Source organism: Pipistrellus kuhlii, unplaced genomic scaffold, assembly GCF_014108245.1.
Source record: "Pipistrellus kuhlii isolate mPipKuh1 unplaced genomic scaffold, mPipKuh1.p scaffold_m20_p_3, whole genome shotgun sequence".
Taxonomy (NCBI): Eukaryota; Metazoa; Chordata; class Mammalia; order Chiroptera; family Vespertilionidae; genus Pipistrellus; species Pipistrellus kuhlii.
Genome location: NW_023425529.1, coordinates 99,326,907 through 99,353,598, shown reverse-complemented (window position 1 = coordinate 99,353,598; position 26,692 = coordinate 99,326,907). Strand labels below are relative to the sequence as shown.

Below are 26,692 nucleotides of genomic sequence, written 5' to 3'. Positions count from 1 at the left end.
ACCGGACCACTAGTGATATATAACCATCTATGGTATATGAAACGACTGCAAGTAATACACAAATTATTTAAATGAGTTATTATGCATTTTAATATGTATTAGGAAAAAATACATCTTTCCCTCAATTTCATAGTTCTTATTGTTTAAGACAAAACTAACAAATAAGATATCCAAATAAAATATTAAAGTAATAGCAGAGATATGTATTTGACCAATAAAACAGTAAAGATTATACTTAAATGACTAAAGTTTGAATGTTTGGGTTTCTTACTATACCATGATATTCCTCTAATATTAACTACCTTCTCATCACCTTGATTCAACTTGAGCATTCCCAAATCTTCTCAAATAAAACACTGCATACATTTCTCAGGGTAAATTATTATGGATTGATGAGCCCTAGCAATAATATCACCAGTCTTTGCTCTTGGGCCAAGAGTATCCTGGTAAATTTGGAATATTAGAATTATATCCTAAGTTATCATTAGTCTCTTCTTCTAGATCAGGTTTCTCAACCTTGGCATGATTGATGTTTTAGGTTGGATAATTTTGTTATTGGTAGGAGATGCTCTGTTTAAATGTGAATAGTACCCCTAGCCTCTACCTATTACTCCCCCTTTTCAATTATGACAATGAAAATTATTTATAGACATTGTCAGAATATCCCAGGGAAGGGGGAGGGGAGATCACCCCTGGTTAAGATCCATTGTTCTAGACAATGGGCGAAGGTTCAGTCCAGCTCAGCCCCTCAGCTGGAGCTTGGTCTCATTAGTAAAAATTTACTATTATACATCCACGTGTTACACAAATTCCTTTTGAAATTAAAGTTATTAGGTTTCTTCTTCAGATAAAGAATTAAAAATTTAATACCTGTTAAAAATTTAATATTAAAATAAAACTATGTTAAAATAAAAAAAGAAAAAGAAAGGCTATCATTCAAAGCTCAAAATTTTCATAAATACATTTAAAAGGAACTATAACTTATAATTATCTTTTTGCACTTACTGTCTTAGACACATTATAAATATTAACAAAAATGATGTACTTTACACATATTTCAAATTGTTTACATTTTTCTTTGGCTTACCTGAAGAAACCCAGGAGGACGGTTGAGAACTGTATCAAGAGAATTATCCAAGAATCTCACAATTCGAAGATATCCAGGATATGAAGGTGCACTAACCTCCCCTGCAGGATTTACAAAAAAAATCTGTACTCCATTTGGTATCAAAATCAACTCATCTGCATCTAGCCCTAAAGTCTCAAGAGGAGGTGGCTGAGAATGATTTCTGTAGAAGTCTTCTCCAACTGATGAAAATTCCCCAGATTCTGTCCCATATGATACAGTATAGTGACCCTCAGCAGCTTGAGGAGTATAAGCAGGAGGTGCTTCTGCTGGATGACTTTGAGATGGTAAGGATAGAGAACTAGGTGCAAGAACTGACTCTGTATTGGTAGGTGAAGTGTTTCCATTTACCTCAGTGGGCTGAGGAGGTGAACTAAAAGACTGAGGTGCCAGTGACTTTTCAGATATGTCTTTAGGTGGAAATTCTGGATATAACTTGGGCACCTCCTGAAGATCATTCTGTAGAGAAGTGGCAAGACCCTTCTCTAGAATTTCCAACCTGGTACGTACATTCTGTAGTGTTTCTTTCATTTTCTGTTGCATCTGCCTAGCAGATTCCCACTCAGGACCTGTATGCTTAGGGTCTGTTGATGAAATGCTGATTCCTCTGAGCAGGTGGCCTATTCCTTGCTTATAGCAGTTCTTTGCTTCTTCCTTCTGACCTAATTCATCTGTATTCAGTCCTTTATTAACAAATAAAAAGGCTTTTTTGTATGATTCCTTGATGATCTTTATTTCAGCAGGTTCTCCATTTTGTGCCTCTTGCTCCATTTCTGCAAAACAGGAAATTATCTTTAATTATCTTTGGTACTTGTTTACAACTTATATCTTACCTGAATATATACTGAGTTGCCAGATTGTTATGATCTCTGAACACATAATAACCTGGCCACTCAGTGTATATCCTATATATTAAAAGGCTAATATGCAAATTGTCCCTCGACCAGGAGTTCAACCAACAGGCAGGCCGGCCAACTGCCTATGTCCCCTCCCCCTGGCCAGGCTGGCTGGACTCCACCCATGTACAAATTCATGCACTGGGCCTCTAGTACATATACACTGAGTGGCCAGATTATTATGTGTTCAGAGATCATAGTAATCTGGCCACTCAGTGTATTTCAAGAGAACAGGAGCTTTGTCTTGTTCACTATTGTATTCCCTAAACCTACTAGTAAATCTGACATAAAGAAAACACTCAATATGTGTTTAATGGATAAATAAAGAATGCTCTTGGTCCTAAATATCATTTTAATTAAAAACAAAAGAATAAGACAGACTAAAATTACTGAATAATTTTCTTGTTCCAGTTTCTTAGAAGACATAAAAATTTCCTATATCATATCTTTAATATTAGAACCAAAAAGTGTCATTCTAAAATTCATTATAATATAAATACAAACTATGTCCAACTAACTTAAAATGAAGTTGAAGCATACATTGGAGATTGCAAAAATGAGAAAAAAAAATATCTGGATGAAGCTTGAAAGTTACCTCACTTCCATTTAAAGGTGTCGGGTACTCACATGCAGTTAAACCCTACTATCTCCCAAAAATCCATTAAAATAACTCTAACAAAATTATTAAAAAGGCATAACCATTCTTTTTAATGAGAAAAAGGAATGAATAGGTACTTCATAAAAGAACATATTTAAATGGCATATTTAAATGGTAATTCTATGAAAAGGTAATTCAACATATTATTCCTTCATGGAAATTAAACTAAAATCCACAGCAGCATGACTACACACTTACCAGATGGCTAAGTTGAAAAGACTGACTAATGTTAGAGAAGACAGCAACTGGAACTCTCATACTTTGCTGATGTAAGTAAAAAATGGCGCAGACACTTTGGAAAACTGGTCATTTCTATTAAAACCAAATATTTACTCTATAATCCAGCAATTTCCCATCAGTATATAACCAAAATAAATTAATAAATACACACACCCAAAACATGAACAATGATATTCATAGCGGCTTTATTCACAAAAGCCAAAAACTTGAAACAACTCAAATGTCCACTCACGAGAGAAGGGATAAATAGTGGTATATTTATATAATGCAGAAACTAAAAAGTAAACCGACAAATTTCACTCACATCATAATTAAAATGTCAAAATTTCAAGACAAAGAGAGAATCTTAAATGCAGCAAGAGAAAATGAAACTGTTACCTACAAAGGAGCTCACATAAGGCTGTCATCTGATTTGTCATCAGAAACTGTACAGGCCAGAAAGGAATGGCATGAAGTATTCAAGGTAATAGAAAACAAGGATCTGAAACCAAGATTACTATATCCAGCAAGGCTATCATTCAAAATAGATAGTAAGATAAAGAGCATTCCAGACAAGAAAAGTTTAAAGGAGTTCATCACTACTAAAACAGTATAACAAGAAATGCTAAAGGGACTACTATAATGAGAAGAAAAAAATACAGCAAGAAACCTAGGTATACAGAATTAAAATGGCAATAAACAAGTACCTCTCAATAATAACCACAAATGTAAATGGTTTAAATGCTCCAATCAAAAGGTATAGGGTAGCTGAATGGATACAAAAACATAACCCAACTATATACTGTCTACAAGAGTCCTACCTCAGGACAAAGGACTCACATAGGATGAGAGTGAAGAGATGGAAAAAAACTTTTCCATGAAAGTGAAAAAGAGAAAAAAGCTGGGATAGCAACACCCATATGGAGTCACTACATAATACTAAAGGAATCGATCCAACAAGAGAATGTAACCCTGATAAACATATATGCACCCAAAATAGGAGAACCCAAATATTTTTTAAAACTTGTAGAGGAATTTAAGGAAGAGATTAACAATATAGTCATAGTAGGGATTTTAACTTCCAGTGAAGTAGATGACTTCACTGGATAGATCTTCCAGACAAAAAATTAACAAGTAAACAGTGACTCTAAAGGACGCACTGGATCAGATGAATTTAACTGATACAGAACAATTCACCCCAAGTCTGCAGAACATATTCTTCTGAAATACACATGATCATTCACAAAGATAGATCACATGTTAGGACCCAAAATGTTCAAGAAAATTGAAATCATATAAAACACCTTCTCAAATCACAGTGGAATGAAATTAGAAATCAACTACAGTAAAAACACCCAAAAATATTCAAATATATGGTGGCTAAATATCATGTTATTAAACAATGAATGGGCTACCAATGAGGTCAAGAAATTAAAAACTTCCTGGAAATAAATGAAAATTAAAACACAACCACCCAAAATCTCTGGGGCACAGTGAAAGCAGTCCTGAGAGAAACTTCATAACACAGGCCTACCTAAAAAAAAATAATAATAAAAAAGAAAGAAAAATTAGTAATAAACTAGTTAACTCTACAACTTAAAAAACTACAAAAAGAACAACAATTAAAGCCCATAGTAAGTAGAAGGAAATAATAAAGATTATCGCAGAAAGAAATGACATAGAGAATAAAAAACAATACAAAAAAATGAAAACAAGAGCTGGCTCTTTGAAAGGACAAACAAGATTTATGACTAATAACTGGACTCATAAGAGAGAACATGTCAGAGGAAACCAATATGGCGGCGTAGGTAAACAACTGGTCTGCCGCTCACACAACAACTTAAAAAATTAAAACTAATACAAAGACATCTATCATCCAAAACCACGGGAAGGCTGGCTGAAAGAGAAAGGAGTGCAAGCGCTGAAAAGCTGAGGAGCCCAGGTATGGAGGCACACGAATCGGGCTGGTGGTGGACAACTGGGCGCACGGCGCAGCTTTTCTTTTCAACCTGAAAGCTCCCTATCACTTTGAAATTCAGTTTCTGGGGTCACATGGGGGACCTAGACTCCTACGAGGAGAAGTTGGTCTGTCGGCCGTCGGGTCCGAAGTGAGGGCGACTTGCAGAGGTGTGAACAGCAATCATTGTTTACTGCACTGGATAATAGGAAAGCGGGGACTTTGAAACAGGGAAGGGCAGGGATGGGCAGCCATCGCTGTTAGCCACACCCCAACCTAGTGAAGTCCTGAAACCCCGCCCCACCGAGGCCCCACCCGCAGATTCTACAGACCTGCCCAGGCACCACACAGCTGCTTTTACATATGAATGGTCTGTATTGAGGCAGCTTAACCATATATAAACTGCAGCTCCAGCAACAAAATCACCAAGTCCCAAGCAAACAGGAGAAAACTGTAGTTCTCGCTGTAGCTCCTGCAGAGTGGCTTCAGACAGTAACTGAACTGAATCCCATTGGATATCCAGAAGTCAATGTTCCTAGTGGTCAATTTCAACCACTCACACCCATTAAGTGACACATTTGGGAGACGGACTCAGTGAGCACTGAAGCCCCACTGAAACAAACCATGACTTCAGTGCAGCAGTTCTTTATAGACAGAGCGGGTCCTCACAGACAATTGGTCTGGAGATCAATTCCTACCGGAGTACCAACAGCAAACAAGGTTTAATTACACCAAGACTTTGCACTCAGCCCACAAAGGGATATATCAAAAGGTGATTGGGGAAGCTGATAGGTCACCTACCACACAAAGCCATTCCATCAACACAGGGAGGAGACACAGAAACGTGTCACGAATGGGAGAGATAGAGAGAAATAAACTACTGGACAACACAGAGTTCAGAATCACATTTATAAGATTACTCAAGAATCTTCTAATAACCTTTGAGAAACTTGATGAAACCTCCAAGAAGCTTGGTGAGACCTTCAAGGACCTTAAAGAGAATACCAAAAAAATGGGAAAGGACGAGTCAGAAATTAAGCATACAATCTCTGAAATAAAGAATATACAGAACTCAACTATAGATCAACGTACCCCAAGAATCAAACCAAAGATCTGGAATATAAGGAAGAAAAAATCACCCAACCAGAGAGGCAGAAAGAAAGAAGAATCCAAAAGTGTAAGGATAGTGTAAGCCTTACACTGTAAGGAGCCTCCAGGACTGCTTAAAACGTACCAACATCCGAATTTTTGGGGTGCCAGAGGAGAGCGAGCAGGATATCGAAAGACTATTGAAAGAAATAATGATAGAAAACTTGCCCTACCTGGTAAAAGAAATAGACTACAAGTTCAGGAAGCATACAGAACCCCACACAAGAGGAATCCAAAGAGGAACACACCAAGACACATCATAATTAAAATGCCAAGGGCAAAAGACAAAGAATCTTACAAGCAGCAAGAGAAAAACAGCTAGTTACCTATAAGGGAGTACCTATACGACTGTCAGCTGATATCTCAACAGAAACTACGCAGGCCAGAGGGAGTGGCAAGAAATATTCAAAATGATGAACAACAAGAACCTACAACCAAGATTACTCTACTCAGCAAAGCTATCATTCAGAATTGAAGGTCAGATAAAGCAGCGTTTTTCAACCGCTGTTCCGCAGCACACTGCCTGGTGTGCCGTAGGTGCAGATAAGACAAGAATTTTATAATTTTTCACTATTTTGTTTACTTAATATTTCATAATAAAGTAATTATAAAATACTTCCTTTGTGTTTATTTGATTCCTATTCAAGAGAATTACTTTATATATAGTCAATATAGGCACAGAGTTAAATTTTTTAACATTTTCTAATGGTGGTGTGCCTCGTGATTTTTTTCATGAAACAAGTGGGCCTTTGCCCAAAAAAGGTTGAAAAACACTGAGATAAAGAGCTTCACAGACAAGAAAAAGTTAAAGGAATTCATCAACACCAAACCAGGATTACATGAAATGCTGAAGAGCATTCTATAAGGAGAGGAAGAAGAAGAAAAGTAAAGGTAAAAATTACAAACAACAAAAAGACATAAAATACATACCTACCAACAAGTGAATCTAAAAATCAAGTGAATAAAAAATCTGAAGAACAAAATGGACTGGTGAACATAACAGAATCAGGGACATAGAAAAAGATTGGACTAACAATTCTCAGGGGGAAGGGAGTCGGAGGGGTGAGGGAAGAGATTGGACAAAAATCTTAAACCTATGGATGAAGGCAGGGGCGGGGGTAAGGGCATGGGGTGGAGTTGGGAATCAGGTGGAGGAGAGCTATGGGGGAAGAGGAGGGAAAGAGGAACAACTGTAATAATCTGAACAATAAAGATTTATTATAAAAATAAAAAAAGAAAGAAAGAGAGAAGACCCACATCAGAAACTAAAGCAGAGAAGTAACCACTGACACTACAGAAATACAAATGATTTTAAGAAAATACTATGAACTACTATATGCCAACAAGCAGGACAAAGTGTATAAAATAGAAATATTCCTAAAAAAATATAATCTCCAAAGACTAACTCTAGAAGTAAAATAATACTTGATTAGGTCTATAACAAAGGATGAAAAAGAAACAGTATTCAAAAAACTCCCAGCAAACAAAAGCCTAGATCTAAACAACTACATAGTGGGTAGTTTTACCAAGCATTCAGAGTACTACCACCTATCCTCCTCAAACTATTCCAAAAATTCCAGAGGAAGGCACACTTCCAAACTCTTTTTATGAGGACAGCATTACCCTAATTCCAAAACCAGATAAAGACACTACAAAGAAAAGAGTTACAGGCCAGTATCCCTGATGAACTTAGATACTACAACCTTCAAAAAATATTAGTAAATCAAATCCAGCAATATATTAAAAAGATCTTACACCATGACTAAGAGATTTATTCCAGGGATGAAAGGCTGGTACAATATTCACAAATCTATAAATGTGATACATCACATAAACAAACTGAAAGACAAAAATTGCATGATCATATCAATAGATACAGAAAAAGCATTCAACAAAATCCAATATCCTTTTTTGATAAAAACTCCTAGCAAAGTGGGAATAGAAGGGGCATATCTTAACATGATAAAAGCCATTTATGACAAGTTTACAGTGAACATCATACTCAATGGGCAAAAAATAAATCATTTCCCCTAAGAACAGGAAGATAGGGATGTCTGCTTTCACCACTCTTATTCAACATAGTACTGAAAGTCCTAGCCACAGCAATCAGATAAGAATAAAAGGCATCCATATTAGAAACGAGTAAGTAAAACTCTCATTATTTGCAGATGACATGACATTGTACATAGAAAACCCTAAAGACTCCATCAATAAACTACTGCTTTTAATGAATGAATTCAATAAAGTAGTAGGATACAAAATCAACACCCAAAAATCAATGGCTTTTATATACACCAACTAGACCACTGCATAAATTTGTGCACCATTGGGGGTCCCTTGGCCTGGCCTGCAGGATCAGGCTGAAACTGGATTTCTGATATCCCTGGGTCCAGGATTGTGAGAGGGCACAGACCAGGCCAAGGGACCCCACTGGTGCATGATTGGGGCCAGGGAAGGACCCCAGGAGGGATCCAGGGCATGTCCAGCCCATCTCACTCAGTCCCAATCAGATTGCTGGACTCCAGCAACAAGCTAACCTACCAGTTGGAGCATCTGCCCCCTGGTGGTCAGTGCACATCATAGCAAGCAGTTGAGCAGCCTTAGCATGTCATTAGCATATTACATTTTGATTGGTTGAACTGGACACTTAGCATATAAGGCTTTTTATAAGATAATAAATTTTAGAAAGGGAAACTAAACAAACAATCCCATTTACCACTGCAACAAAAAATTAAGATACTTAGGAATAAATTTAACCAAGAAGACAAAAGACCTGTACTTGGAAAACTACAAGACAATGAAAAAGACATAGAAGATATAAACAAGTAGAAGAATACACCATGTTCATGGATTGATAGAATCAACATTATTAAAATGTCCATACTCCCCAAGGCAATTTATAGATTCAATGTAGTCCCTATTAAAATACCAACAGCATATTCCACAGATATAGAATATTCTATAAATTTTTATGGAACTGTTGTATTGTCAATCAGCAAGCTAGACAAGATGATTTAATGAGCCAATTAGTTTAGGAGTCATCTTTATTGTGCACAGGTTCAGAGCAGATTACGTCTGTCAAATTCTGAACACCTAAAGGAAGAAGGATTCTTTTTATGTATCTTTTCAGGTCCTTGTGTAAGTTATTTTTACAGACAATTTGTAACATTGAGTATATATTATATCTAACAAACACTTGTCATATCTATACAGACACCTGGAATTAGTATCAGCATATCAGCCCCTTAAGCTAGATGGCAAGTTCAGACAGTTAAGTTAATCTTTTCTATTATTCAAACTAAAAAACAAAGTTATATTTTACAGAATAGGAGACTACCTAAAAATAACAGAGTAGTTCAAACAGCAGTTTTCCAAAAGAGGGACCACCATGCTTTAGAGACCCTGAAGAGCTATAGCAAGAAGATCCTGAATAATTGCAGCAATCTTGAGAAAAAAGAACAAAGTTGGAGGAATCACAATATCAGATTCAAGTTATACTACAAGGCCACTATAATCAAAACAGCCTGGCCTTGCCACAAAAACATGTATATAGGTCAATGCAATAGAACAGAGACCCCAGAAATCGACTCAAGCTATTACACTCAATTAATACTTGGTAGTGGCAAGAGCATTCAGTAAAATTAAGAGAGTCTCTTCAATAAATGGTGTTTGGAAATTGGACACATAAAAAAAAAAATGAAATTAGACCACTAATTTATACTACACACACAAATATATTCAAAATGGGTAAAAGACTTAAATGTAAGTTGAGAAACCATAAAAATCATTAAAAAAAAACAAAAAAAAAACATTGGCAGCAAAGTCTCAGATGTCTCTCATAGCAATATGTTTACAGATACATCTTCATGGGCAAAGGAAACTAAGGAGAAAATAAATATATGGGATTACATCAAAATAAAAAGCTTCTGCACAGAAAAAGAAACAATCAACAAAATGAAAAGGGAGCCCATTGTATGGGAGAAGATATTTGGCAATGATACATCTGATAAAGGTTTATATATAAGAAACTCCTACAATTTAAAAAAAAAAAAAGGGGGAAGACAAATAATCCCATTAAAAAATGGGCAAAGGACCTAAATAGACACTTCTTGAAAATGGACATACCAATGGTCAAGAGACAAATGGAAAAATGCTAAAAGTTACTGAATATCAGAGAGATGCAAATTAAAACAACTATGAGGTATCACCTCACATCTGTGAGAATGGCTACCATCAACAAATCAACAAATGACAAGTGCTGGGAGGATGTGGAGAAAAGGAAACCCTAGTGCACTGCTGGTGGGAATGCAGACTGGTGTAGCCATTATGGAAAAGATTATGGCATTTCCTCAAACACTTAAGTATGGAACTGCCATTTGACCTAGTGATCCCACTTCTAGGAATATATCATAAGAAACCCAAAACACCGATCAGAAAGAATGTATGCACCCCTATGTTCATAGTAGTACAATTTACAATAGTTAATATCTGGAAACAGCCCAAGTGCCCATCAGTACATGATTGGATAAAAAAGCTGTAATACATTTACGGTATATCATGGAATACTATGCAGCAGTAAAAAAAAAGAATCTCTTATCCTTTGAGACAGCATGGAGGAACTTGGAGAGTATCATACTAAGTGAAATAAATAAGTCAGAGAAAGAGAAGTATCACACTATCTCACTCATGTGGAATCTATTAAAATGAATGGATGAACAAAGTTGATCCTGAGACATGGAAGCATGAGAGAGAGTAGGGAATCTCGGAGGAATGGCTGGGGAGGTTAGATGGGTGGGAGGTAATCAACCAAAGACCTTATATGCATTCTAGAGGCCTGGTGGACAAAATTCGTGCACAGGGGGAAGGAATGTCCCTCAGCTCAGCCTGCACCCTCTCTAATCTGGGATCCCTAGAGGGATGTCCGACTGCCCACTTAGGCCTGTGGGAACGGGCCTATACTGCAGTGGGACATCTCCTCTCACAATCCAGGACTGCTTGCTCTCAACTGCTTGCCTGCCAAACTACCTGCCTCACTGACCCTAACCACTTCTGCTTGCCAGTCTGACCAACCCTTAACCACTCCCCTGCAAGCCTGATTAATGTCTAACTACTCCCCTGCCAGTCCGAATGCTCCTAAATGCCCTCCCTGCAGGCATGACCACCCATAATTGCCCTCCCCTACCAGCATGATCGCTCCCAATTGCCCTCCCCTGCAGGCCTAGTCACCCCCAACTGCCCTTCCCTGCAGGCCAGGTCTTCCCAAATGCCAGCCCAGTCACCCCTAACTGCCCTCCCTGACAGCCCAGTCACCCCTAAGTGCTCTCCCATGCTGGCCTGGTTTCCCCCAACTGCCCTCCCTTGCCAGCCTGGTCCCCCTAAATGCCTTCCCCTACAGGCCTGGTCCCCCCCTAATGCCCTCCCCTACTGGCCTTGTTTCCCCCAAGTGCCCTCCCTGCAGGCCTGGTAACCCTTAACTGCCCTCCCCTGAAGGCCTGGTTGCCCCCAACTGCCCTCCTCTGCTGGCCAAGTTGCCTCCAACTGCCCTCCCCTGCAGGTCTGGTTCCCCCCAACTGCCCTTCCCTACTTACACAGTCATCTCTAACTGCCCTCCCTTGCCAGTCTGGTCCCCCCAACTGACAACCCCAGCTGGCCTGGTCTCCCCCAACTGGTCTCCCCTGCTGACCTGGTCCCCCACCTCAACTTCCCTCCTCTACAGGCCTGGGTCACCCCCTAACTGGCCTTCCCTGCAGGCCTGGTCTCTCCCAACTGCCCTTCCCTGCTGGCATCTTGTGATGACCATCTTTGACCACATGGGGGCAGCCATCTTGTTCATTGGAGTGATGGTCAATTTGCAAATTACTCTTTTATTAGATTATTAGGTAGGATATGCATAACACATGGACAAAGACAACAGGGTGGTGTAAGCGTGGGACAGAGGCTACCTGGAGGAGTCAATGCATGGGGGTGAGGGAGGCAGAGGGGCGGGGACATATGCAATACTTTCAAAAATTAAGATGTTTAAAATAACACCTCCTACCCCTCAAAAAAAAAAAATCAATCAATTGATTATAAAAAAAATTTTTTAATTAAAAAAAAAAAAAAGTTCTGGCAGTTTGGTACCTCTCCAGACAGAAGACTGGAAGTGTCTTCTCTGAGGCATTTGATCATCACCCAAAATTAATAACAAAAAATAATGATACTATCTCCCCCCCTCCACCTCCAAAGAAAACTCTTCAGGCAACAACCTCCCAAACGAAGCCACAGTTCGTATATTCTACCCCAGAGAGTCTCCAATTAGCTTTCTAGTGCTCCAATCTTACATATAAGTAAATAGCTAAGGATCACAAAATACTTGAGAAAAGTATCTAAAAATCCAGAAAAAAATAACAGCAATGCAATTTGGTTATAATATGGACAATATGTAAGGCAAAGAAACTTAAAAAAAAAAGCCTACCATCTATATAACATAAAGGAAATACTGCACTCTAAAACAAAAACAGTACACACACACACACACACACACACACACACGACATTCAAATAAATACAGGAGGCTTAATAAACTATAAAATAGATGGAAATGCAATGGAGCAGGGGTGTCGAACTCAATCAGAGAAGGGGCCAAAATCTAAAATCCAGCCTAAATCGCGGGCCGAATGGTTTACTGAACAGTCATAAACTGACAATGTTAACCAGAAATGTGAATTTAAAATGAGTGGAACAATCTTTTCCTTAACAGTGCTGTTAACCAACTCACATGCTATCAAGCAAAACAGTAATATTGGTATCAAGCAAAACAGTAATATTGGAATGTACCTAAAATGCTCATTGTTTTGTTTTCTGGCTAGATGTCTGACACCGTTTTCCCTGGATCAATGAGTCAATGTTCGGTTTTATTTCTTGGGCTGTAGCAACCCGCAAAACAGCATGGAGGTTGTCATCGGTAATGGGTGATCTGTGCTTGTTTTTGTTCAGATTCATTATTGAAAACATCTGTTCACAAAGATAGGTGCTCCTGAACATGGAGAGAATACGGGCAGCATGAAGTCGGAGCTCTGGCATTGAGTCAGGGGGCAGTAGAGAGTAGAAGTCCTCAATTTCAACATCCTGAAACCTTGATTTCAGGCCACTGTCAGACTGAAGCTCGATTATCTCCATCTGAAGGTGATGGGGCACATTGTTGACATCAACTGTAAAAGGATTGGCAAAGATGTCAAAGCCTGAGTGCTGTGTTCTAAAGTCAGAGAAGCGCCGCTCAAATTCACTTAGTAAACGGCTAACTTTGGTAGCCAGCCGACTGCAAGGAAAAGTACCAGAAATAGTGGTTGAGATACTCAAACAAACTGGAAAGTGGACAAGATTGTCCTGTTCCAGTTGGGACTTCCATAGTTGAAGTTTACACTGGAATGCTGTGATCATGTCAGACATCTTCGTGATGACTTGTTTGCGTCCCTGCAGCTTCAGATTCAGTTGGGCGAGATGCTAGCATATGTCACACATCATAGCAAAATCACATAGCCAGGCGGGATCCGACAGTTCAGGCAAGGGCTTTCCTTTACTTTCCATGAAAAGAGCAATTTGTTCTCTGAGCTCAAAAAATCTTTTGAGGACTGCGCTCTTGCTCAGCCATCTTACTTCTGTGTGGTATGGCACGTCTCCATGCTCTGCACCCACCTCCTGTAAAAACTGCTGGAACTGGCGATGATTCAGGCCACGTGCCCGTATAAAGTTAATAGTTTTAATGACTGTGGTCATTATGTCATTCATGTCCAGAACTTTTCCACACATGCCTCTTGGTGGATAATGCAATGATAAGTAATCAAGGGTGTGTGGCAGTGACTTTTTTGCATTCTTTCCTTCATTAGTCCAGCCAAGCCTTTCTTTTCTCCGCACATTGAAGGTGCGCCATCGGTAGTTAGCCCCACCAACTTTTCCCAGGGTAATTTAAAATTATTTATAGATTTCTCCACAGCCTCAAATATATCTCTACCAGTCGTCATCCCATGCATGGCAGCTACATCCAAAAGTTCCTCAGTGACAGAGAGGTCGGTCTTCGTAGCACGTATAAAGATGGACAGCTGCGCTGTATCAGTGTTGTCTGTGCTTTCATCGATAGCAAGTGAAAAAGCGAGATAACTGCATGCCTGTTTGGCCAGCTGTGATGATAGGTTTCCTGAGAGTTCTTGAACTCTATCTGCAATGGTGTTTCTTGACAAACTGACATTTTGAAAACTCTGTATCTGGTCTGGGCATACTTGCTCACACACTTTTAGCATGCATTGCTTCAAAAAGGCACCCTCTGAAAAACACCTTGAAGTACGGGCAATTTCTTCAGCCACTATAAAGCTTGCTTTCACTGCAGCATCATTTTTCGCTGTAGCATTTGTAAACATTTGCTGCTGTGATTGTAGTTTGCCTTTTAGTTCTTTAACAATTTTATGCTTTTCTTCCAAAGTATATTTGCCATACTTAACATTATGTTTGGTGTCAAAATGACGACGTATATTGTACTCTTTCATCACTGACACTGTCTCATAACACAATATACACGCTGGTTTGCCCTCTCTAAGCACAAACATGTATTCATTTTCCCATTTGTCATTAAATTGTCTGCCTTCACCGTCAACTTTTCTTTTCCTGGACATTTTGGGATCAATATTGGCAGTAAAAGATGTAGTTTATTGGAAATCTGCGTTAGAAGGAAAAAGTTGAAAACTGCACAGGGATAGCTTGATTTGGCAGATGGAGTGGAGAAAAAAAGTCAGTCAATAAATGCCTGGCTGGGTACAGATAGCAGATTCTGTTGCGATTTTTATGCCTGCACTTTATGCCAGGAACTGGCAGCTTCTGCTGTGTATTTTTTATGCCCGCACACTCACTCTCTCCTCTGCTCTGCCACCTGCACAACCACATCGCATGCCGGACTATAGGTCACGCCTCCTGAATCTCACGTGACTTGTTATCTATGCGCATGCGTAATAGATAGCAAGTACAGCGGCCGGCGAGATCACAAGCCTCCTATGTCACCGCGCGTCATTGTGATGGAATGCAGCGGAGTGCAGTGATGACAGCGCGGTGCGGGCCACATTGCAAAGCCTGGCGGGCCGGATTTGGCCCGCGGGCCTTGTGTTTGACATGTGTGCAATAGAGGGACGTGAAGGTGATAAATTACAAAAAATGCCTGGAAAGCAAAGGGGGAAAAAAACAAAGACAAAGATGAAAAATAGGAAAGAATAGATAAGTTAGAGAGAACCCAGTCTAGGAGATCCAACATCTGATTAAGGAAACCTTAAAAAAACAGAATAGATTAAAAAAATAAAAGAGTTGAGGAAACAATACAAAGAATAGCCCAGAACTAGAAAACAGAATTCCCAGATTTAAAAGGATTGTTTGTCAAAGGATAAAAAAAGATTCATACCAAAAAACGCACTATAAATTTCAGAACACATACTCTTTTAAAAAATGAGAAATAAGATAACTAAGAAACTCCTTAAAAACAATTGAAGTTAGAATAAAATAGTACAATTAATTCAAAATTCTGACTGAAAGTAACTTTCAAATAATTGCTCAGATATTACTGAAAGAGTTAATCAAGAAACAGGGCTAACTTAGCAGGGGTCAACAAAAGAAAGCATGTTCTGCAAGCCTAAGCCTTGCATAAACATGTTCCCTTTGAGTGATTATTTACAGAAATTTCTGAAGACTATAACTCCTGCACAGCCCCCAAGAAGGATGTCTGATGCCAGCAGAAGGCCAAAGAGCAAGACTAAACTATGATCAAAGGGGGGAGGGAGGGGAGTTGGGACACATGTCAAGCTAAAAACCCATCTGTAGCTCTCCTTGAGCACATAAAAAGCCTGCCCCGCCCCCCCTCATTCGCCACTGATTTCTTTTCTGGAATCAGTCCACCTGCACCCAGTGCCTTGAATAAATATCAGTTTGATTAAATTGAGCCTTGAGTCTGTTTGCCCCAAACCCAAACCTTTCAATTACATCTTCTATTTTAGATTCCATGTTTGGTGAAAGGAATCCCAATGCTAATAATGACAGGAGTTCCCAAGATGACAATGATGCAACCAGTTCACACTGGAGTAGAAGAAAGAACTCCAGAGATTTCTTTAAGAAAATAAAATTAATTGATAGACTATCTAATGTGTTTCTAACTGTGAGGACTCAAGAGTTTAATCAGTGATCAATCAGTTAAAAGGTGTAAAACTAAGGAAATAACAACGAGGGAAAACAAGATGTTCAGCTAGAAAGAAAAAGGTAATCATAATGTAACTCATGTTTCAGTTTTAATTTGTGTCATAATAATGTAAATAATGAATCTTGATATAGGCAAAATTATGATACAACCATATTGGGAAGGTGGATGGATACAAAGTTTGTATACATATGGTATAGGATGAAACTAAAATTTCACCTTTCCTAGTAGGAAGTTACTGGACAATGCCTGAAACTGAAAAATAAAAACTGGTAATAGAAACATCCTGTTTGAAGATATAAACAGAAAGACCAAAAAACTGGGTAAGAAAATTGATGTAATCTGTTTTTGGGAGGAAAGGGCAAGTCTGGGTGGCGGGACCTCTGGTTTTCCTTGAAAGCCTTATAAAAACATTTAATTTTCAGTACAATGTGCATAATTTTTAAAAATTATGGATTTTAAAAATAGATGGTTTAGGGCAGCCTAGTCTATTCATATATAAGGCTAATATTCAAATTGACCAAATAGCGGAATAACCAGTTGCTATGACGCAAACTGACCACCAAGGGGCAGATGCTCAACGTAGGAGCTGCCTCCTGGTGGTCAGTGCACTCCCACAGGGAGAGCACTGCTTAGCCAGAAGCCGAGTTCACAGCTCTCAAGGGTAGCAGCAATGGCAGGAGCCTCTCCCACCTCCGCAGCAGCACTAAGGATGTCGACTGACAGCTCAGGTCTGCTCCCCAGGGAGTGGGGACATTCCCCAGTGGCTCCTGGACTGCAAGAGGGCACAGGCCAGGCTGAGGGACCCTCGAAGTGCACAAATTTCGTGGACCGGGCCTCAAGTAGAATTATAATATGGACTACGTATGATGTACTTTACATTTTCTAACAGCCACATTAAAAAAAGTAAAAAGAGCACTGAAGGGTCCCGGTTTGATTCCAGTCAAGGGCATGCAACTTGGTTGCGGGCACATACCCAGTAGGGAGTATGCAGGAGACACCTGATCGATGTTTCTGATCGATGTTTCTTATCAATGTTTCTAACACTCTATCCCTCTCCCTACCTCTCTTTAAAAAAATCAATAAAATATTTTTAAAAAGTAAAAAGAACCAGCTGAAATGAACTTCAGTAATAACATTTTATTTACTTTAAATCACGTATTTTTTAAAGATGCTGAAAATAAGAAGTATTGTTACATTTTCTAGAGGATTATAAAATCAAATAGGATAAGCTACAGAGATCTTATGTAAACACTTCAAATATTTATCTGTAATATTACCAAAAAAAAAATGTTACTAATCCATTTCTCTAGATTTCAAAGTAAAATAGTCTGATTCCAAAACTAATCCTCTAAATCAGGGCTTCCCAATCTTTGTATGATCGGTATTTTGGGCTACTTAAGTCTGTTAAGGGAGGCTGTCCTGTTTACTAATCTCTATCTACTAGATGCTCTATGACAGCTACAAATTTGCTGCCAAATGTACTTTTGGCAGCAAAACCATCCCTGCTGCTAACCACTGCTCTAAATGGTCTTCAAACCTGGATGTGTACCCCCTGGAGCACATAAAGACTTTTCAAGGGATTATGTACCATGTATAATTTTAAGAAAAAGGCTCCTCTACTTATATTTAGTATGCATCACTAAAAATGATATGTAGAGAATATGCCTACAGTCCATTTACCACGCTGTTACTTTACAAAATAAACACTTATTCTCATCCATTCCTATTTTCTTCACCCCAGTATAAAAAAACTCCTTGAATTGCCCTCCCCTGCCAGCCTGGTCACCCCAACTGCCTTTCGCTGCAGGCCTGGTCCCCCCAATTACCTCCCTTGCAGGCCTGATCTCTTTCCCCTGCAGTCCTGGGTGCCGCCAATTGTCCTCCCCCACTGGCCTGGTCACCCCTAACTGCCCTCCCTTGCAGGTCTGGTCCCTCCCAACTGCCTTCCCCTGCTGGCTATCTTGTGGCAGCCATCTTATGTCCACATGGGGCAGCCATCTTTGAACACATGGGGCAGCCATTTTGTGTGTTGGCGTGCCATCAATTTGCATTTTACCTCTTTATTATATAGGATAGGAGATATATATATATATATATATATATATATATATATACACACACACACACACACACACACACACACACACACACACACACTAGAGACTGGTACTTAACAGACTTAAGTAGCCCAAAATACCGATCATACAAAGATTGGGAAGCCCTGATTTAGAGGATTAGTTTTGGAATCAGACTATTTTACTTTGAAATCTAGAGAAATGGATTAGTAACATTTTTTTTTTGGTAATATTACAGATAAATATTTGAAGTGTTTACATAAGATCTCTGTAGCTTATCCTATTTGTTTTTATAATCCTCTAAAAAATGTAACAATAATTCTTATTTTCAGCATCTTTAAAAAATACGTGATTTAAAGTAAATAAAATGTTATTACTGAAGTAGAGTGGAATTGCCCCTCCAAAAAAGTAAAAGGTGTTGAAATCAAAGGTTCTTATGATTGATGGAATTTAGATTTAAATCCTAGCTCTAGAAAGCATTCCCTTTCTTTCTTTCTCATCCTATCCTATCTAATAAAAGAATAATATGCAAACTGACTGTCACCCCAACACACAAGATGGCCACCCCCATATGGTCAAAGATGGCTGCCTCCATGTGGACACAAGATGGCCACCTCAAGATGGCTAGCAGGGGAGGGCCAGGCCTGTAAGGTAGAGCAGCTGTGGGTGGTCAAGCCTGCAGGGAAGGGCAGTTAGGGGTGATCAGGCCTGCAGGGGAAGGCAGTTAGAAGCAATCTGGCTGGCAGGAGAGCAGTTAGGTATCAATCAGGCTGGCAGGGGAATGGTTAAGGAGAGATCAGGCTGGCAGGTAGAAGCAGTTAGGGGCAATCAGGAAGGCAGTCAGGCAAGCAGTTGAGAGCCAGCAGTACTGGATTGTGTGATCCTACAGGGATCGGGCCCAAACAGGCAGTCGGACATCCCTTGAGGGGTCCCAGATTGGAGAGGGTGCAGGCTGGGTGGAGGGACACACACATTTGTGCACAAATTTCATGCACCAGTCTCTAGTGTGTGTGTGTGTGTGTGTGTGTGTGTGTGTGTGTGTATATATATATATATATATATATATATATATATATATCTCCTATCCTATATAATAAAGAGGTAAAATGCAAATTGATGGCACGCCAACACACAAAATGGCTGCCCCATGTGTTCAAAGATGGCTGCCCCATGTGGACATAAGATGGCTGCCACAAGATAGCCAGCAGGGGAAGGCAGTTGGGAGGGACCAGACCTGCAAGGGAGGGCAGTTAGGGGTGACCAGGCCAGTGGGGGAGGACAATTGGCGGCAACCAGGACTGCAGGGGGAAGAGATCAGGCCTGCAAGGGAGGTAATTGGGGGGACCAGGCCTGCAGCGAAAGGCAGTTGGGGTGACCAGGCTGGCAGGGGAGGGCAATTCACGGCAATCGGGCAGGCAGGGGGGTAGTCAGGCATCGATCAGGCTGGCAGGGGAGTGATGGGTGATCAGGCTGGCAGGCAGACACGATTAGGGGCAATCTGGTAGGAAGGCGGGCCAATGGTTGGGAGCCAGCAGTCCTGGATTGTGAGAGGAATATCCGACTGTCCGTTTAGGCCAGATCCCACTGGAATCGGGTCTAAACAGGCAATCAAACATCCCTCATGGATTCCCAAACTGGAGAGGGTGCCAGCTGGGCTCAGGGACACACACACCTCTCATGCACGAATTTCATGCACTGGCCTCTAATGTATGTCGGGCCTACACAGGCAGTTGGACATCCCTCTCACAATCCAGGACTGTTGGCTCCCAACTGCTCACTTGCTTGCCTTCCTAATTGCCCCTAACTGCTTCTGCCTGCCAGCCTGATCACCTCCTACCACTCCCCTACCAGCCTGGTTGGTGCCTAACTGCTCCCCTGCCAGACCAATTGCCCCTGCCTTCCCCTGCAGGTATAGTCACCCCTAACTGTCCTTCTCTGCAGGTATGGTCAATCTTAACTGCCCTCCCCTGTAGGCCTAGTCTCCACCCCCCCCCCCAACTGCTCTCCCCTGCAGGTCTGGATTCTCTCCCAAGTGCCCTCCCCTGCTGGCCTGATCAACCACAACTGCCCTCCCTTGCAGGCCTGCTCCCTCCCAATTGTCCTCCCACATAGGGTAGCCATCTTTGACCACATGGGGGCAGCTATCTTGTGTGTTGGAGTGGTCAATTTGCATATTACTCTTTTATTAGATAGGATAGAGTCCTGGTGCATGGATGGGGGCCAGCTGGTATGCCTGAAGGGTGTCCCAGATCAAGGTAGGGGTTCCCTTGCAGCATGGGAGAGGGTCCTGTGGTGGTTTGCAGGCTGGCCACGCTCCCCGCCTCGGTGACTCAAGTGGAGGTCCTGGGATTTATTTATCTTCTCTAATTTAAACTTTGTAATCTTGAATGGAGTCCAAAGCCCACTAGGGTGTGCAGAAAGCTTTGCTTCCTCCATCGCCAGGAGAAACTCAAGCCTCCTGCTCTCCAGCTCCGTGGCTGCCATCGTTTTTGTTGGGATTTATTTATCTTCTATAACTGAAACTTTGTAGCCTTGAGTGGAATCCAAAACGGGCCAGGGTGTACAGAAAGCTTGGCTTTCTCCATTGCCAGGGAAACCCAAACCTCCTGCTCGCTCCGTGGCTGTAGCCATCTTGGTTGGGTTACTTTGCATACTTGCTCCTGATTGGCTGGTGGGTGTGGCTTGTGGGTGTAGCAGAGATATGGTAAATTTTGCGTACTACTCTTGTATTTGAGACCTAGCCTTTCCCCTGGATAATCAGCCAGCCCTCCAAAAGCAGAAGGCAGCAGGAAGTAGAAGACTAAGGGTCACATGGTCACAACCTCTGTAAAGGTAATATCTTTATCTAAATTATTAGAGGCTTGGTGCACGAATTTGTGCACTTGCAGGGGGTGGTCCTTCAGCCTTGCCTGAACCCTCTCCCAGTCCATGAGCCCTCAGGGGATGTCCAACTGACGGAATAGGCCCGTTCCCCTATGCCAGCAGATGGACATCCTTAGTGCTGCCGCAGGCGGGAGAGGCTCTCACCATTGCCCCTGCGCTCGCCAACTGCCAGTCATAGCAACCAGTAGTTCTACCATTCGGTCAATTTGCACATTAGCCTTTAATTATATAGGATGCTTAAGCTTCTATGCCCTGAGGTAGATGGTATATCCCCTGGCTACTTTGCCATGAAACCAGATAAAGGGATGTCAGAAATATCCTCAAGACCTGAAAAAACGATTCCTCACCCTTACCTTACCTTACCTATGATCAATCAGCTCCCAGCACAACTTCCATCCTCTAATCTACTGTGTCTTGTGATTTTGCCCTAAATAATCTATCGGGTCTAGTAATAATTAATGTCGTTTTTTAACATTCGTTTAAAATCTTGCTTGGCGTTGACTTGTATTGACATAACCTTCAAACACGTGGTATCTACAGAACGTGTGAAGTGCAATTAGCAAGTTTTGCTTGAAAAAGTTTGTGTTTGGTTTGGTTTTTGTTGCAAAACTAGGGCTAAGAAGATGGCAGATGAAGAGCATATTCGGCACTGCATGCTTTACGAGTTCCAATTAGGAAGAAAAGCAAGTGAGGCTGCAAAAAACATCTGTAGTGCTCTTGGTCAAGATGCAGTTAGCGCCAGAAAATGCCAGAGTTGGTTTGAGAAATTTCGCGAGGGAAATTTTTCGTTAGATGACAAGAGTGGTGGAGGCCGTGTGTCCAATTTTGATCAAGAAGCTCTTCAAGCTCTTTTGGTGCAAAATCCTCAAATTACCCAACAAGAGCTTGCGACAACTTTAAATTATTCACAAAAAACAATTTCCAATCAATTGCGTGCACTTGGCAAAGTCCAAAAGTTTGGAAAATGGGTTCCTCATGAGTTGACCGACAACAACCTTAATCAAAGAGTCACAATTTGCAGTTCGCTCCTCTCTCGTAAAAACCATTTGCCGTTTTTAGAGAAAATTGTTACCGGAGATGAACAATGGGTGCTGTATGTTAATTTGAAAAGGCGGCCTCAATGGTTGGACAAAAATGAGGCTCCGCAGCCCACGCCAAAACCTGACTTGCATGCGAAAAAAGTGATGTTGTGTGTTTGGTGGAATTTTAAAGGAATTCTTCATTATGAACTTTTACCATCTACCCAAACCATTACAAGTGCAGTGTATAGTGCCCAATTGGAAAGGTTAGCCCAAGCTTTAAGAGAAAAAGAACCCGCGCTGATTAATCGGAAGGGCGTAATTCTTCACCACGATAACGCACGACCGCATACTGCAAGAATCACTGCTGAAAAACTGCGCCAGTTGGAATGGGAAGTTCTCCCTCAACCTGCATATTCTCCTGATATTGCCCCTTCTGATTACCATTTGTTTCGTTCTTTGCAAAACTTTTTTCTTGGAAAAAAATTTAATAATGAAGAATACCTCAAAAATGCATTGACCGAATTTTTTGCATCAAAATCACAAGAATTTTACAAGAGAGGGATTAAAATGCTTCCTGAGCGTTGGGCACAAGTAGTAGAAAACAACGGCAACTATATTGTTGATTAAATTTTGTTGTATTGTTTAAATAAATTCGATTTAAAAAAGTATTAATATTAGAAAACGACATTAACTATTACTAGACCTAATATAATGTACAAACCATTGGAGAGTTCTAATTTTTGAGCACTAGCTTCCATCCTCCTGGGTGACACCATCTTTATATACAAAAGCCTAAGTGAACATTACAACTGAACAACCGGAACAACCAGTCGACCAGTTGCTATGACGTGCACTGACCACCAGGGGGCAGACGCTAAACACAGGAGCTGCCCCCTGGTGCTTAGAGCACTCCCACAGCAAGAGCACCACTCAGCTGACAGACCTGTCCCAGTGGCCCACCAGCCAGGCAGCAGCCATTCCCTCCCTCAGTAGATCTACAAATCCAATTTCCAAGCACAATCCCAACAGGTCCAATCTCCTGGAAGTCAGCCTTGGGTACTGTGGCCACTTCCTCTCCCTAGACGCTCCACAAGAAAGGATATAAAAGTGGCTCCTGACAATGGGCACCAATGTTAGCCTGATAGACCCGGATCCGGGGCCTGCACGGGCATCCCACCCCTGCCCAGAGGGCCGATCACATCCCATGTCACCCCTCTCCCCCTGGGGACCTCACCATGCACAAATTCATGCACTGGGCCTCTAGTTCATAATAAAATAACCAACCTTCTCATTATTTAGTGTTTGACTCTGCTAGTACCAGGTAAACAAACCCTGTTTAATAACAGTGTCAATTTTCATTTAGGCACTCCAAGTATCCATGTCAATAAGACAATTAACACTAAACTTTTACTTTTCATATTTAATTATCAAAATCCATCAGGCATATACTTTTCTGAGCAACTATTACTACTTCTAATAACTCCATCCAGAAGAAAAATAACTCCTAAAGTTAAAAAGTTGTAAGAAACTTTAAAAACTAGTTTCACTTATATAAATATTTTTATTAAAGGCACATATGACAGAGAATAAAAAGCTTTCAAGCATAAATAAAATATTATGTATTTTTAAAATTGATGGTGATGGATATAAAAGTGCAATATTATACTCCTTTGGATACAATTAAGAGTGATGTACCAACTTTATACTATATAAATGTTAGTATGTGGGAAAATGCATCCTTTGCAACCACCTAAAAATATGATATAAAATCTTATAAATGAACCTAAACATGTGCAAAAGGGCAATTTTACAAAAATTATTTTGGGGTTCAAAAGCAAATTAAAAGCACTGCTCTAAAACAATTCACTACTATACATTGCAATCATAAAATGCACATAATTTCTGGCCTTTAGAAGCACCATACTTTACTACCTTTTATTAAACTCTTTGGATGTACTTGGCACTGTTCTAAGCTTATTTAATTTTTAAATCCTTGGAAGTTAATATCTGATTACAAATACTGAGCAGCTCGCTGCCCAGGGCAGAGGTAGTACATGGCAGACATTCAAAGAGTCAGGTTCCACAGATATTTAACAAGAAAATGAGACAAAATATCAAATTCTAAAGCTAAAGCTGTGACTATGCTTACAAGTTAACAGAGTGAGGGAGGGGTGAAGGAAACTTGGGGTGTTTAGTAAAAAGGCATTTGGCTTAAGCCTTAATAGGTAGCAGTTGAAGGCAAAAGGAAGGCATGAGAAAGGAACTCTAGATAGAAGCATTAAATTTTTAAAAATTACTTACACTAATATAATTTTCTCAAAACCTGGTTCCTCCCCTAACAGTGCATTTGTTATTTTTTAAGTATATCTTTACTTCAGAGAGTGAGAGAGAGGGAGAATCACTGATCAGCTGTCTCCTAAACACCGCCATATTGGGGGATCCAGCCAGCAACCTGGGCATGTGCTGGTGGGGAGGGGGGGCGTTGTCCAACCCTGCCTCATGGTTCATAAGTCCACATTCAACCACGGAGCCACACTAGTGGGGCCATTTAAGTTATCTTTTAAATGTCCTAATGAAAGAAGTAAAATGTATGCTTTTATGCTCCAAACAAGTGTATATGTGTGTGTGTTAAAAAATATTCAGGAGCAAAGTAAAATTCTGAACTAAACAGTTGGCAAATTAATGAGTCCCATAAACACTGAAAGTAGTAACAACCATTCTAAAGGTTAACATCACAAGTAGTCTTTAATAACATAGCATTTATCTCCCTACAGTGAGCAGAAGTTGCTCCAACACCCTATCTGGCCCTTTATTCAAAAAAAAAAAAAAAAAAAGAAAGGAAGAAAGAAAAAAGAAAAGAAAAGAAAAGAAAAAGGAGAGGGATTTTTCCCCCAAATAGCTGCATGCAATTCCCTCCCGTAGCTTCTTACCCTTTTCTGGCTGGTTAAATAAGCTGTACACAATGACACTTCAGAAAGCCCCACAGATGAGAGGAACCCACTTAAATGCTTCCACTTTCAAACAGGTTTCATATAAAATCGCCGCAAGATATTTATTTTCAGAAGAGTAGAGCCAAATTAAAAACCACCTCTTTATTACCGGGGGCATTCTTATGTTAATATTTGGTAGTGCTATAGGAAATTTCAAAGAAAAACTGTTGAGTTCTTAAATACTTAAGGCCATATTTCATTTCAAAGACAACAGTCTTTAGGCAACTTCATTAAATTACAACACAATAAAGCCAACCTCAATGATCCTCAAAAGACAAGAGTAAAGCAATTCATTACAATTAGAGGCAAACTGGGCCACACACTCACACACACCCAGGCGGCAATGTCGCTGCGTCACAAACTGCGCATTCCAAGGGAAACTCTCCAGACACAGGAATGAGGCCGGACAATCCGCTGCGGTGCTCAACCCTACAACCTATAACTCTATTCAGGAACAAATGTATTCAAAAGAGAAAAATCGCGCGTTACCCACTGCCAATAACACTGCTGTTGGCTGTTGACCTTTTTGTAAAGAAAGGGTATGAACTCTCACGAAAACTGTAAGCGCTGGGAGAAGAATCACTGCTATTTTCGAAGCGAAAGTAAACAGCCTGGACAGGCCAACAGATGCTCCGGGAGGACCGCCCGAGATCCCAGGCCCGAGGGGCGGGGCGGGGCGGAGCACGAAGTTTCCATAAATATGAGATGGAGGTTACCTAAGAACTTCTCTATTTTCTCTCGAAATTGCTGCCTTCACAGAAAACTTCATCTCCAATCCTGGGATAAGGGTATTGGGCCTTCCCTCCCCTCGTCCTTCCCGCCAGCCCCGCCAGGCGCAGACCCGGGGAGCTCCGGCCGCCCGCCGCGGCCCGGGGCTCAGGCTCCCGCCGGCGGCCGCCCACCTGTGCCTGCCGGGCCCGGGGCGCCCGTGCGCCGCCAGAAGGCTCCCGCCGGCCGCCGGGCCTCCGGCTCCGCAGCCGCAGCTCCTCGAAGCCTCCACCCGCCCGTCCGAGGCTGCCAAAGCCCAGCGCGGCCGCACAAAGCTCCGGCCCGGCCCCGAGCGCCCACGTCACGCGGCCGCCCGCCCGCCCCGCCCCTCGCGTGACGCCGGGGCGCCGCGCCGCGCCGCCGTCACCAGCCCGGGGGGGACGTGACGTCCCCTCGGCGTCTTTCCCAGGATCTGGCCACAGCTCCCGCAGCCAGGACCTTGTAAACAGTGCCGGGGGGACGTCACCGCAGTGCCTAAACCCCTGGAGGAGGGAAAGGAGCCGGAGCGGGAGGCTTAGAGAACCGGGGAGCCACCCCACCAGTGTCTCTCCCGGCAAGGCGGCCCTCCACTTGCCCATCTTTTTCTCCCAGGCAGAGCCTGGGGGTCTGGAGGGATGAGGGAAGAGCAGTAGGTGGTAAGAGCTGTGAGGACCAGAGGCAGCTCTGGGCATAGTGCAAGTGGGAGAACAAAGGCTGATTCTCTCAACTGTTCTAGAACCTAATCTTTGTGACTAATGTATCT

The 26,692-nt window shown here is 41.3% G+C and overlaps 1 protein-coding gene across 4 annotated transcripts in view; it reads right to left on the bottom strand.

The window, feature by feature from the left end:
- The window catches only part of SPART (spartin), an 80,550-nt gene extending 54,328 nt beyond the window's left edge, over positions 1-26,222 (bottom strand). The window contains exons 1-2 of one of the 4 annotated variants that reach the window (XM_036455543.2): positions 26,085-26,222; positions 1,088-1,899 (exon numbers count right to left, since the gene is read on the bottom strand). In XM_036455543.2, the coding sequence (XP_036311436.1) occupies positions 1,088-1,897 (810 nt within the window). In that variant the 5' untranslated portion in view covers positions 1,898-1,899; positions 26,085-26,222. Of the gene's footprint in view, positions 1-1,087; positions 1,900-2,595; positions 2,619-26,084 lie in introns of those variants that run through there. The other 3 variants (XM_036455546.2, XM_036455545.2, XM_036455544.2) reach the window with 3 other exon arrangements.
- Positions 26,223-26,692: the final 470 nt, after the last annotated feature.